At 29.8% G+C, this 14,845-nt stretch overlaps 2 protein-coding genes across 2 annotated transcripts; one reads left to right on the top strand and one right to left on the bottom strand.

Annotated features, from left to right (window-relative positions):
- Window positions 1-1,337: 1,337 nt before the first annotated feature.
- Ttd14 (TRPL translocation defect 14) lies at window positions 1,338-5,400 on the bottom strand. Its single transcript, XM_027340217.2, has 9 exons — window positions 4,801-5,400; window positions 4,273-4,698; window positions 4,132-4,199; window positions 3,436-3,473; window positions 3,317-3,354; window positions 3,116-3,244; window positions 2,768-3,045; window positions 2,421-2,714; window positions 1,338-2,368 (listed from the first exon to the last, which is right to left on the bottom strand). The coding sequence occupies exons 2-9, from the start codon at window positions 4,517-4,519 to the stop codon at window positions 1,721-1,723; spliced, it is 1,740 nt and encodes a 579-aa protein (XP_027196018.2). The 5' UTR covers window positions 4,520-4,698; window positions 4,801-5,400; the 3' UTR covers window positions 1,338-1,720.
- Window positions 5,401-8,560: 3,160 nt separating this feature from the next.
- Window positions 8,561-14,557, top strand: LOC113790527 (protein strawberry notch homolog 1-like). The gene is made up of 7 exons (XM_027340204.2): window positions 8,561-9,091; window positions 9,170-9,532; window positions 9,597-13,101; window positions 13,163-13,309; window positions 13,367-13,572; window positions 13,630-14,077; window positions 14,140-14,557. Exons 1-7 carry the CDS (start codon window positions 8,942-8,944, stop codon window positions 14,220-14,222), a joined length of 4,902 nt encoding a protein of 1,633 aa, XP_027196005.2. The 5' UTR covers window positions 8,561-8,941; the 3' UTR covers window positions 14,223-14,557.
- Window positions 14,558-14,845: the final 288 nt, after the last annotated feature.

The following is a 14,845-nucleotide window of genomic DNA, read 5'->3' as shown; positions in this document are numbered from 1 at the left end:
AATTTTGACCCTTTTTACTTAAATAAAAATGAAAATTCATTTTGTCCTTCATGTAAATAATCAATGGGAAAAAAAGACGTCATCCATTGATACGTAAACTTTTGAAAATGATTGATTGATTGATTGTTATAAAAAGAAATTATTTGATGCTAATCTGATCGATGATTCAATTTTTCGAATCGATAGAAATCTAATGATATTTCAATCAATGAATTTTTGTTATATTTTTATTTTTTAAATGTGAACATATGACTTTTACATATGTTTCGAAATGATGATAAAATTGAATAAAATGATCTGATTATAAATAAGAAATGCACCAGAAATTATTGATACATGTCTTTAAAGAGTGATGCACGTTAATCAAGTGCATCAATTTTTTTTCTTTTACTACTTTCATTACTTTTATCGATTCGAAAATATTAATTTCGCATATTTGTAAATTTTCTTATTATTAAATAATGAATAGTCTTGTTTTTTCATTTTCTCAAAAACCAAACGTTACAATTCAAAATTTTATTCAGTACAGTTATGTGTGGGAGAAACGATTAACAGGTAACAGGAATTTCCTTTAGGAAATTCAATCAACACCAAACGGTTTTGTTTATGTTAATTCGATGATGACATCGACAACGAAAATGAATTTAAAGTAAAAATGAATGAGAAAAAAATCAAAAATTCACGGCCATAATATTGATAAAGCAAAAAAAAAATTTCCTCAAAAAAAAATCTTATCAAAATTTTCTCAAAAAATCCATCTTGTCTTTTTTATCATTTAATTTCATCGATTTTTTTCTTGTACTTTTCATTTAATGATTTCTTACGTAAGCAACTGAATCAATGACGATTGATTTTGCGTGTGTATGGATAATTAGTGTTACTAATGAATATATCGTTGATTCATTGCAGATATTTCAGTTCTTTTTTTTCATTTTTTCCATTTGTGTCATATCGCGAATTAGTTATAACTTTATCACAGTGGGTAACATAAATGATGAATCAAAATTCATAGATGAAAGAAAACATAAATTGACAACATAAAAATTTTATGATGGATTTTTCCATGGAAAAAAATGTAGGATAGCAAAAAAAATAAATAAAAGTGCTTGCGATTTTACAGGATATTAATGTAAATACACATTTAGATAAATCAAATCATATGATGATTCGAAAATGAATTTTTTTTCTTTCATTCGCTATATACTCTTTATTTGTCGATCGATTGGGTTTTTTCGCAAGCCAACAAATCGTTTGGTTCTTGGACAATATTGACATGGATTATTGAAAAAAAATTTTGATTTTCAATGGATCATCACCGCCATCTTTCAGAAAGAATATTTTTGAAAATGCAAAATTTTTATTTTATTCGGTTGTTTCTTTTTGTACCAATCAATTATTGAATAATAAATCAATAGATTTCATTCAATTAAGTAACAGTTAATTAGAATATGAATTGGATCGTCGATTTCAAAGTGAATAATTTTGGTGAAACAAGAAGAAAATATTTTCACATATGTCAATAATTGTTGTATAAAATCTAATTTGTGAATGAATATAAAATAAATTCTTATGATAATACTATTTGCGTGTGTGTATGTGTCGGAGGTGAGTTCACAGGTAAAAATTTGAATATGATGAATGAATTGAATTAAAAGCGGCACAATTGTGAACAGGATGATAATGCATGTGGGATGAAGATCATTCATATGTTTCTGAAAAATCAATAATGTCCATTGGTTGTGTTCATTTTCACATTATTTGATATATCGGTCGTTGCTGATATTTTCGATTTGCATATACTATTATTATTATCATCATTTCCTTTTAAATTTTCCGGATCATTATTAACGTTATTGACATTGTTATCATTAATCCCCGATTTTAAGTCGATTTGACCATTTTCTTTTGTTATTGTTTGTGATGGTGATGTTAATACATCGCCTGACTCACGTAATAATGCACTTAATTTACGCCGTGATTTTTTTCCATTTCGACCATCACTATTAGTACGATTTGTTTTTGTGACATTTTCATTTGCAGATTCATCACTAGATGAAACTGATCCACGATGACTGCCAGAAAGTTGCCGAACACCACCGATACCTAATCTGGTTGGTGATTCCAAACGACGAGACAATTCAAACATAGAATATTCTGGATCATCAGTCACTTCACGTACAATATTCAAAAATGCTGGCAATTTAGCTTTAAGCGCTTGACCACTCAATGTTGTATATGCTTCTAATAGTATGAGACCGTTACGTGGAGCTTGATAAATGTCCATCTGAAAATAGGTCTGCTGCCAAAGGAAACAACGGCGTGTTTTGTAAATAGTATGATGATTATCATCACGTTGTGCCAATAATGTCTATATAATGTCAATAATTAGTAATTATAATTAAACTAGCACGCTGACATACCACATAATCACGATGAGTAATTTGCCTACGCAATTCAACCATTTGGGATCCAGCATCCGATCGACGGACTGTTTGTTGATAGCTCCAATTTCCATTTTGGCCACGTTTCCGTATACGTGATTGAATCTTCGGATTTGATGTGATCAAGTAATCATGCACAACATCAAAATCTTGATAAGGTGGCATTGATATCGATGATGGTGACGGTGGTGGTCCATTGACCAGAAATTTAATTTTATGTGATTCATCTTGCAAACGATCGCTTGCTTCAATTCCTATACGACGACACAAAGCCTAAAGCATTTTTTATGTTTAAAATAAAATTTTCCATTTGAAAAATAACAAACCGAAATCATTCGCCTCATTTTTGTATCAAAATCGGTCGAATTATCAATAACATCCATATATGGATGGCCAACCCAGGCTTCCATTGTTTTTCGATCCATTTCTCTAGCTAATTCAAGACCTTCAGTACGTACAGGATTGCCTTCAATATTATAGTATTCTTCAGCACCATCAGCAGATGTAACCAAATGGATCACCTGATTATAACGATTATCACGCAGATCAACAGTGTTCCATTTATTTGCACGTAAAAATCGTTGCCAACATTCATCAGACATGTCTATTATTGAGTGCAAAATAAACAATCAAATCGATCAATTTGATTAATATGCAAAAATATCGATACATACATGCTGTAGCATCCATTACACCGCGATCACAAATGATTAGACAATTACGTTTACAAGTCTGAGCTAATGTAAAAAATGTTCGCTCGATCGAGATCATGACTTTTATAAGATTTTCCTGGAATTTATCCGCTAAATTCAAAAAATAAAAGAATAAAAAATAAAAAATAAATCATAAGAATGAATGAAGTTTGCCAGACATACCTTCATCTTTATTCAATTCAGGAAAACGGATACCGCCACTGTGTCGTTTTCATGTTTTTCATCAATAACAAATAAACAATGATCGTTATAAATATTTTCAAAAAATTGATGATAATTACCTGAATAAAGTGGTAGCCGTTTCTGGTACACGATAAACCTATGTAAGAAAAACAAATAAATAATTATCCGATCGAAATGAAATTTAAAAAAAATTTGACATTGAAAACAATGATACTACCAAAGAATTTCAAATCTTCACTATTTTTTCTGTATACAGACTAACAGAGAAAAAAAATCGAATAATTATAACTATGTCATGATAGAATGAATTATAATTCGACTATTGCGTGATTAATCATAATAACATCAGAACATTTTGGAATTGGATTAAAAAAATTGTTATTATCATCATTATAAAATGACTCAAATAATAATTGCAATGTAATTTGATATTTGTATGAACCCATTTTTGGCGGATTCTGTAATAAAAATCGTACTCGTCGTTCATTCAATAATTGATGTACTAAGTCAATGAACGTCGATTCAATTAACAAATTTTCTCATGAATATCATTAAACACAGACACACATCAATCTTAAGTTTGAAATTCTAATTAGAATCAAGGTCAACTAGGTAGATCTGTATATTGATACGAACAAAAAAACTAATCGATATTTGTAATCACACAATTTCAAATGCTTAGCAACCAATAAAATTTGAAATAAAAGTGATAAATAAATTAACCATGATTAAATTGGTTTTTTGCAATTCCAGTATCGATCAAAATAAAAAAAACACATTATCGAAAAACTTACCTTCCAACCAAGATTTTCAAAAAATGTCGATATTCTTGCCTGACCAGTTGTTTTACCACTGCAAGGACCTGAATGTTTTTTCAACACAAATTGTCTTTTATAAAAGAAAACAAATCATCAAATATCAGAAAAAAAACTTACCACCAGTCAAAGCTAATCGATAGACAATATGATCGGAATTCGGATGATCACAAGTATTATGATTGATAATACTGTGGCTATTTCCATTTGATGTGATTGTCTGATTAATCATTGATAAAGGTGGTGGTGATGGAGGTGATGATGTTTGTAATGGATCCAACATTAATGATTCAATACGTCCACTACCATCGGTAGTTGGATTACCTTCCATCGGATTTGTATTTAAATTCATTTTATTATTCTTCATTTCTGTTGAACCGGTTATTTTGATTTGATTGATTAAAATTTTTGAATGATAATTTTTAGGACAATATGCAAAACAGAACAAAAAAAATTTGACGAACAAATCAGAAATAACAATGTTAAATTGAAACAAAAATCTGGTTAATTGATAGTGTAATCGATAATTGATTTATGATAATCAATCTATTTTTACCCATTCAATATAAATGATATGAAATGCGGAAAGGAAAAAAATTATTAATCAATAATTATTATGATAAGAAATTAATCTAATTCGGAATTTACCCAAAACAAATAGCCGACAGACAGAAAAACAAACAAACAAATAAACAAACAGGAAATAGTGGATGATAAAGAAAAATAAAACAAAATTCTTTTTTTGTATTGTTGTTAACGTTGATGATGGTTAATGTGGAGATGGATTTTTTTTCTTTTGTTGGAAAAAATATTGATGTGTCAAAAGTATGCGTTAATATTCAAACAGGTACTTGAGAAATAATAATAATTATAAAAATTATCAACAATTTAGGCACTTTTCAAATGTGTTATATGTTGTGTGATTGTGTTTTTTTTCCTATTCATTTTTGTTGTTGTCTACGATCAAAATAATGTTACATATGATTGTTGGTCGGCTAAATACTAAATCTAACAAAAAAAACTAAATTATAATTCAATGTTGATCAATACAATTATGGATGACAAGCTCTTTTTCAAGCAATTCATTTGGGGATTATTGATGGTAAGAAAGGATTGATAAAACATTCTGTATTCAAGAGAAAGAGAAAAAAAAATTCAATTTTAGAAAAGGTAGGCAGAAATCAAATTTGACAAAAATGAAATGAAATGAAAGAAAAATTTCATAAACACAACTGATATCGAAATTGAAAATCAAATTTAAATGTCAAAACTAGATGAAACTAAAATATTAATTTTATAATCTGATTTTTGGTTTTCTCCAACTCGATAGTGATTCACATAAACAAACATTGAACAAAATAAATTTTTTAACGATCAATTTTTTCCAGTATCGTAAGAACGGGCTTCATACATCTATAGTTTTTTCAAATTTTTTTTTTTTGTACATGAGGATGGTCATGTATCATCATCCTCAGCATTTAATGATGATTTTTTTTAATTGAACAAAAAAAAATGTCGCTTTACTTTTTTCCACTATCATTCTATCATCATCATCATCGTAATTTCAAAATCATTTGAGAGACATGAAAGAAAAAAAAATGTAAAATTCATTTAGCAAAATCAAACAGAACAGAAATTCGAGCATGATTCTAAATGTTTTGAATGATGATATCTGGCAATCACAAAAAAATAATAAATTTAAAACATTCTGGTAGAAACACAAACGAAAAATCTATGTTTCAATTGATAAAATACTTGCTTGATATAGAAGCTTGATGATGATCATTAATTACGATAAAATAAATCATTAACTATAAATTTGATCGATATTATTTGAAAAAATAAACGATGTTAATGATAATGATGACGTTATCAAATTCATAATGGAATATGATTGAATCAGGAGAAAATTATCAAATAAAAAAATCAATCAGAATATTTTTAGCTCTCATCTTTCACAGTATCAGTACGAAACATGGTTATTAACATTGAATTTGTGTTCATTTGAACATTTAATAAAATGAATGGAAAGATTTTGGATGATTATCAAATGAATGTCTGGAATATATTATTAAAACTATTTAAAAAAAAAGTTCAAGCATGTTTGATCTTATGATGTCTCGTATTATTTATAATGATGATTATGATGGAACGATTCGGAAATTCAACCCGTATAGCATCTGCGCTATTGAATCTACAAATTTTTCTTTCCTGAACAATAACAACAATAATGATCATCAAACAAACCATGTCAACCAAAACAAAAACAAACATTCAATGAGTCTTTGATAGATTATATCAGTAAGATCAAGAAATTATTGTAACTAGAGGCCGGTTTTTGTTATTGAATCTATGCACAATTATATCATATAGATTTTATGAACAAAGACGGACTTGAAAAGAATCGATCGTTTTGGTTGGTTCATTACCATGCTTTTTGGCAAAAACTTTTGTTAGAATTCTATATAGCTGTAAAGACATTTTGAATCATATAGAATATGAAAGCGGTTGTATTTCTGTAAGAAAACGGTAGAAAAAAAACAAAAATTTAATGAAAGTTTATATTTTGCGAATGAATATGAAATTAAGAGATTGATGATTCGACGAAAAAAAAGAGATTTATAAATGTAATCGTACATCTGAATTTTAACAACTAAATTGGTAATAATTTTTTTTATGATTGAATTTCCGAAGAATGATTTCAGGAATTAATAAAAGCAGCAATGTAGGTGTATTCTCAAGAAATGATTCGAAGTGAAAGAGGAAACCAAAATGTGAATCAAATCATCATTAGTTTTATTTGGAAAGAAACGATAATAACACCATCTATTGATGTGAGGTGGAAAATGCGACAAACTTTTTTAGTTTTGTTGAATCGGGTTGTTTCGGATATTTTTTTTGATAAAATTGTTGTAAAAAGAGTTCCAAAAAAATAAAACATAAAAAATTTAAATAAAAATCGTTTTCGACTTTTATATGATGTTTAGCTCAAGTTTCCATTCAAGATTTTTCTTTTTGTCTTTTCATTGTGTGATTCATAAGAACAAACGAAATGTTCATGTCTGAAATTATATGATCTAAATTTAGAATCCAGGAGGCGAAAATCTTCATTGAATGAATTATAATTCTGTTATATGTGTGTGTGTTGGCTGACATTTTGGAAATCTGAAATGATTTTTTTTATATTTTATCAGTTAAAATATCTGAATAACAATAGACAAGGTACATGTCAAGGTTCGAATTTTTGAAAAGAGAATTGTTTGATTCGCTTAAATGAATAAAATTTTTGAAAGAGAAAATGTCATTTCATCATTGAAATTTTTCGATGTTTATTTTTCAAGGTTTTTTCCCTATATTTGCTCAGAACCAATAAGAAAACAAAAGACATTCGAACAAAAAAAAATGTTATGTGAATTCTATTGATTTGAAAACAAACAATTCAGCTATTGGATAAAAAAACATACAACTGATAGATATCGGTAATGCATTTTCTTTACCTTTACTGTATTTGATAATGTATCAAACATCTGCATTACATGAAATCTTTTTCAATATTGATAAGGATGATATCAAAATAACTGATATAAAATTTCTGATATTTTTAGATGACACACGACATACAGAAAAAACAACAACACATCACTACATATACACATCAATTGATATTTTAAAAAATAAATGATAATTGAAATAAAACTAAAAACAATTAAAACGTTTGATAGATTAATTTATAACAATGATGATGAATATGATCATCATAACAGTGGATGGTGATGGCAAAATAAAATTGATAATAATTATTCATTAATGATAATAACATTGTTGCCGATTGATGATGATGATAATGATGATCTGGTTTTTAATTTTGGCGCAATATTAAACAAGGATTATCATTAGAAAAAAAAATTTCGATAAACGATGTATGTTTTTTTCCTGTTTAAAAAACAAATGAAAATTCAAGATAAAGATTTTATCAATTACATTGATAAAACATTGAATGAATAAAATGCAGATCACATTTTTTTTTCATAACATTTAACAAAAAACGGATATTGTAAATCCATACCCGAATCCCTATTATCGGCATTTATTTGAACACATGTATTCGATTGCTAGCAGTAAAATGATTGGATACTAACTATCTTTGAATTATGCTACTTCTTCGGAAAGAATACAGGTGTATTGTGTATAGATTGTGTCCATCCATCAAACTATCTTCTGTTCCATTCGCTACTACTATTTTGATTAACGAAAAAAAAATTCTCACATCTTTTTCCTCTTCCAAATAGTAGTGGTATTCTTTTCAGCAATCCAGAAAAAAAACTCAAAAACAAGAATCCTTTTTTTGATTTATCGATACCAAAAAAGTATACCACTACCATATAAATGATATTATTCATTTCGAAAGAAAATATAAAATGTGGGAAAGGAACTAACAACAAAAACACGATGACCATGCATGTTGTGTATGTTTTGTATCATCTTGCATACATGCATGTGATGAATATACCACACCAAATAGTGATTAAACAGCGTGTTCTTTCATCACATCATCAACATTATTTTTTTCTAATTATCATAGGATCGAATCCAAAAAAAAGAAAATTAAAAATTAAATACTCCTACGAAACTATTCCAAATCTTTTTTCTGTTCATTTAATCACTTTTTTCAATGATAATATATCCGAATATAAATATTACAAGTGTATTACATCATTTTTTCACCGTTGTATTGTTTTTTTCTGGTGGTTGTTTTGTTTCCGAAAAGGATTAAATAATTGTTGTCATTATGATGGATAACAATATTCATCATAGTAATAATGATGATGATAATAATTTTCAACAAATGAAACAATTGTCACCATCAATGACAACTACCACTGATATTCTTTCAGCCGCATTAGATGAATGTGGTCTTGGTGATTTTTTCGCGAATCCCGTATGTGTTTTTTGTTTATTTGTTCAGATATTCAATTGTAATTTGTAATTGATTGATTATTTTTCTATTCAAATACAGATTGTTCATGATGATCTAACAAATTCATTACCAAATTCACCAGATAATTTTGCAACCATTGCCAATAATAATGAGATGATTATCGATAATGGTAATGATCATCAACAATGGCAACCGCAATCATTTAATGATGAACTTTCTCTGCCATCGAACACAACTTTGTCATCAACATCACCATCATTATATGATCATTCCGAATTGAATAATCAAGAACAATTTTCAACAAATTCATCATCATCACAATCCATTAGTTCAAATAATCAAATGTCAACGGTTAAAGCAGCCATTATTCCTATTAAATCTGCAAATACATCGATCATAGATGGCCAGCAACAACACCAACAGCAACCATTACTTGTCAAGGTTTTTTTAATATTTTTTGCATATTCAAAAATATTAATATTAATGTTTTATCGATTACATTTAGAAAATTCAACGATATATTTTAACGAAAAGTGATCAACAACCACGTCTGATAGCTACACCAGTATCTACTTCTGCTCAGAATTCTAATGCTCAGTCAATAAATCGTTCGATAACGAGCATTTCAAATCCGAAAATTATTATCGCTTCTGGACAACAACAATCCACCCCGAACACAATTACAGCGAACAATATAAATACGAATATGATATTGAATGATATAAGTAATCAGAAAAAATTGACCATTTCACCGAATGTTAATGGTACAATCAAAATTAATGTTACAACACCGCCATCAACTCCTACAACGACGTCTATGACAATAGGAAATGGTCAACAAACACAAATGATTCGTTTATCAGATTTGCAGTCAGCCGGTATCCGTTTAGCAAATAATAGAATAATTTTACGACAGCCATCACAACAACAACCTCAAGTTATGCGTGCAGCAAATGCACAAAATGTGATACGAATCCAGGTAACATCATCGCTTAACAATTCAACACAACAACAAATAATGAATCAACAGCAACCTACAACAGTTCGCCCACAAATTTGGGTACCAAATGCATCATCATCATCATCAACATCGGTCATGACGAATGGAATAAATAATAGTAATCAACTGAAAAAAACACAGCCTAGAATCAATATACAAACAAATGGTACTCGATCTCTACAATCAAATTCAACACCAAATTCAATTTTAGATATGAATAGTAATCCAACTACACCGAGAACACCATTAACGCCATCAAAATCATTATCATTCGAAAATAAAGATGATGATCAATTAGAAAAAGATATTAGACTTAGTGAAGAAATGCGACGATTACTTGAAGATCATGAAGAAGAATTGGCCAATCTAGAAACTTTTGCTGATTATATGCCGACTAAATTGAAAATCGGGCTTCGACATCCAGATCAAGTGGTTGAAACCAGTTCATTGGCATCAATTCCACCACCTGATGTATATTATCAGCTTATGATTCCCGATGAAGTTATCGATGATGGCCGTTTATCAGCACTGCAATTAGAATCGATAATCTATGCTTCACAGCAACATGAAAATTTTCTTCGTGATGGATCACGTGCCGGTTTCCTGATTGGGGATGGTGCCGGTGTTGGTAAAGGTCGTACTGTAGCCGGTATAATATATGAAAATTATCTACATGGTCGTAAACGTGCCTTATGGTTTTCGGTATCGACCGATCTCAAATATGACGCTGAACGTGATTTACATGATATTGGCGCCAGCCGTATCGAAGTTCATTTGCTCAACAAATTCAAATATGGTATCAAGATACATTCACCAGATAATGATAATGTAAAACGTGGTGTCATATTTTCTACTTATCATTCATTGATTGGTGAATCAACTAGTCTAAGTGGACGCTTTTCTACCCGATTTCAACAATTGTTACAATGGTGTGGTGAAGATTTTGATGGTGTCATCATTTTTGATGAATGTCATAAGGCAAAAAATCTATTTCCAAGCGGCACAACGCGAGCTACAAAAACTGGGCAAGCTGTCCTTGATCTACAACGATGTCTTCCAAAAGCACGTGTTGTGTATGCTAGTGCAACTGGTGCGACTGAACCAAAAAATATGGGATATATGACTCGTTTAGGTATATGGGGACCTGGTACACCTTTTGAAGATTTTAATCAATTTGTTGCTATGGTCGAAAAAAGAGGAGTTGGTGCAATGGAATTGGTGGCCATTGATCTGAAAATGCGTGGCATGTATATGGCAAGGCAATTATCATTTAAAGGTGTTCAATTTCGTATTGAGCATGTACCTTTATCCCGTGAATTCATACGAATCTATAATTGTTGTTGTCGACTATGGGTATCGGCAAAGACAAAATTCGATAAAGCACTTGAATTAATGGAAGCCGACCCACAAGTAAGCAAAGCAATATGGACACAATTTTGGGCATCACATCAAAGATTTTTTAAATATCTTTGTATTGCATCCAAAGTAAAATTTGCCGTTGCATTTGTAAAGGAATCATTACGTTGTGATAAATCAGTTGTGATTGGTCTACAATCCACAGGTGAAGCACGAACATTAGAACAGCTGGAAGATAATGGCGGTGAATTGAATGATTTTGTATCGACAGCTAGATCAGTGTTTCAATCATTAGTTGAACGACATTTTCCAGCACCAAATCGTAAAAAATTGGCCAAACTATTGGGACGTGATACAAGTTTTTTTGATGATTTGGGTATCAAATTAAAACGTGATGCAAATGATGAAATAATTGCATCAATCAGTGACGATGATAATGATGAAATGATGAGTCGAGCCAAAAGACCAAGTGGTCGCAGTTTTTTCGATAGCGATGATGACGATGATTTTGTCGAAGTTTCAGATGTAGAAGAAAATGACGATGATGATGATGATGATGATGATAATAACGAAGAAGAAGATGATAAATCAAACGATAGTGATAGTGATATTGATCTTGATGAAATCGATGATATTATGGATGAAAAACTTGGCCTAAAACCGGGTGGAAAACCAAGCGCATCCTTAAAATTCATGGACATTCTATTGGGACCATCATCATCGACCAATGGACGCAAACGAAAACGTAAAGCATTATCCAAACGCCGTCAGAAACGTATTCGTATGCAGCAACAACAAAAACGACGACAAAAACAACTACAATCAAAAAAATCGTTGAAGAAAAAATATGAAAAATATTATAATGATTTTAATAATGTTGGTTCCGATATTGGTGGCTATTGTGAAATGTTGAAAAATGAATTACTTGAACAATTAGAATCATTTGGTGAAAGATTACCGCCCAATACATTGGATGAATTGATCGATGAATTAGGTGGACCAGAACAAGTGGCCGAAATGACTGGCCGTAAAGGCCGTATTGTCAGTAAACAGGATGGTCAAGTGCAATATGAAGCGCGAAGTGAAAATGATGTTTCGTTGGAAATGTTAAATCTTGTGGAGAAACAACGATTTATGGATGATGAAAAACGTGTGGCTATCATATCGGAAGCAGCAAGTTCCGGTATATCATTACATGCTGATCGTCGTGCGCTAAATCGTTGTCGTCGTGTTCATCTAACTGTCGAACTTCCATGGTCGGCTGATCGTGCCATTCAACAATTTGGCCGTACACATCGATCAAATCAAGTTTCGGCACCAGAATATGTTTTTCTTATTTCAAATCTGGCTGGTGAGAAACGTTTTGCATCGATTGTTGCGAAACGTTTAGAAAGTTTGGGCGCTCTCACCCATGGTGATCGTCGTGCTACCGAATCAAGAGATTTATCACAATTTAATATTGATACAAAATATGGCCGTCAAGCATTAGAATTCGTAATGAAATCTATTCAAGGTAGTAGTGGCTTGAAACCATTAGTTTCACCACCAGAAAATTATTCAGGTAATGATTTTTTCGAAGATTGTCGAATTGGTTTAGCCGGTGTTGGCCTTTTAACTATTGATCGTAAAACTGGTAACATTACATTAGATAAAGGTATGTGTGTTATTAAATTGTTATTTTTAAATTGGATTCATCTAATCTGTATTTTTTTTAGATTATGCTAATATAAATAAATTTCTAAATCGTATACTTGGTCTGGAAGTGGAATTACAAAATTCATTATTTCGTTATTTCAATGATACCATGGATGCAGTAATCAAAGGTGCTAAACGTAGTGGCCGTTATGATTCGGGTATCATTGGTATGTATTGTGTCTAAGAATTTCGATAAATTTATTAATTTTTCTTATTGATAATAGATCTAAGTAATGAAGTTGGAAATGTACGAAAATTAGATCAGGAAAATTTCATTTTAAAATCTTCATCAAGAGCTGTTAAAATTCAATTACATACAGTTTCGGTTGATCGTGGTCTATCGTTTGAACGTGCTGATAATCTTCGGAAACAGGCATTGAATGAAGAAAATTATTTTAAAGATGAAATCGGTTATTATGTTTCAAATTCGGTGAGTAGTATTTTTCTATTTGAATTTTTTTTTTTAATTTAATTGTTTCCTAAACAGACATATCAGATTCGTAAGACAATATTTTTGGCTATACCGGAAGAAAATCCACAAAAAAATAAAGATATGAAGCAAATATTTCGTATTTATAAACCATCTCTTGGTTTACAAGCAAAATATGAAACAAAAAGTTCATTAAAAGAACGTGGACAAAAATTGAACGATGTTGAACAGGCGGCCAAATTTTGGAATGAACATTATGAAAAATCTGAAAATGAATGTACACATTCATTATTATTTGGTCGTTGTCGTTCATCAATGATGGCAATGAAATCATCATCAACAACAAAAAATTGTTGCGATGTTGGTATTCGTAAACGTACATATTGTGTATTATCCGGTGCTGTTATGACAGTATGGCCTGAAATTGAAAAATCCATTCCACAAATTCTTAATCATAAGTTACAAGTCGTTCGATTAAAAACCGAAGATAATCTTAAATATATCGGTAAGTTTTTTTTTGATTTATAGAATTTTAAATTAAAATTATCAATCCAAATATTTAAACAGGTCCATTGATTCCACCAATGTATGTGGATGAAGTAAGAAAATGTTTGAATCGTTTGGCTAATGGTGGACAATCATCAAATTGATCATATCATTTTTTTCTATAATGAAACTTTTTTTTCTTTTGATTCATCATCATCGTATACGAACATCTATTACTTTTTGTATTTTCCTTTCAAAATAGTGTGATTGAATTTCTTTTTTAACATTTTGATCTAAATTCATTGATTTTCCTAGTCCATAATTAATTACACACAAAGGTTTATTTGATTCCACGTAGATATCATCATCATCATCATCAATAATTATCCGAATTTTCATTTTACATTTGTTTTTTCTACTTTAAATGTTTTTCTAATCTTTTTTATGTAAGAATCAAAAAAACAGAAGAAAAAAAGCTATTAAATTTATCAATCAATCATCCGATTTATTTTTTTCTTTTCCTTCATTACATATAATTTTGTTATTATTGTTAAATAATGAAAAAAAATAAGAATAAAAAATTTAATTTTTCTTTAATAAAAATTTTGAATACGAAATTCTTGCGCCATGATGAAGATATGAATATCTTGATTCTGTATGATGTATAGAATATTATCATCGTTAATCGAGATATTACTGTATAAATTGACAAGCAAATGCTAACAGCAACGAATTGAATGAAAATGATAGATTCTCAAACCATAAATAAAATGTGAAGGGATTCACA

The sequence above is a fragment of the Dermatophagoides pteronyssinus genome, unplaced genomic scaffold (assembly GCF_027571235.1).
Source record: "Dermatophagoides pteronyssinus isolate colony J.1.1.1.1 unplaced genomic scaffold, Derpt_VIB-CSIC_2022.12 sq0010, whole genome shotgun sequence".
Lineage (NCBI taxonomy): Eukaryota > Metazoa > Arthropoda > Arachnida > Sarcoptiformes > Pyroglyphidae > Dermatophagoides > Dermatophagoides pteronyssinus.
This window is presented reverse-complemented; position numbering and strand designations above follow the sequence as displayed.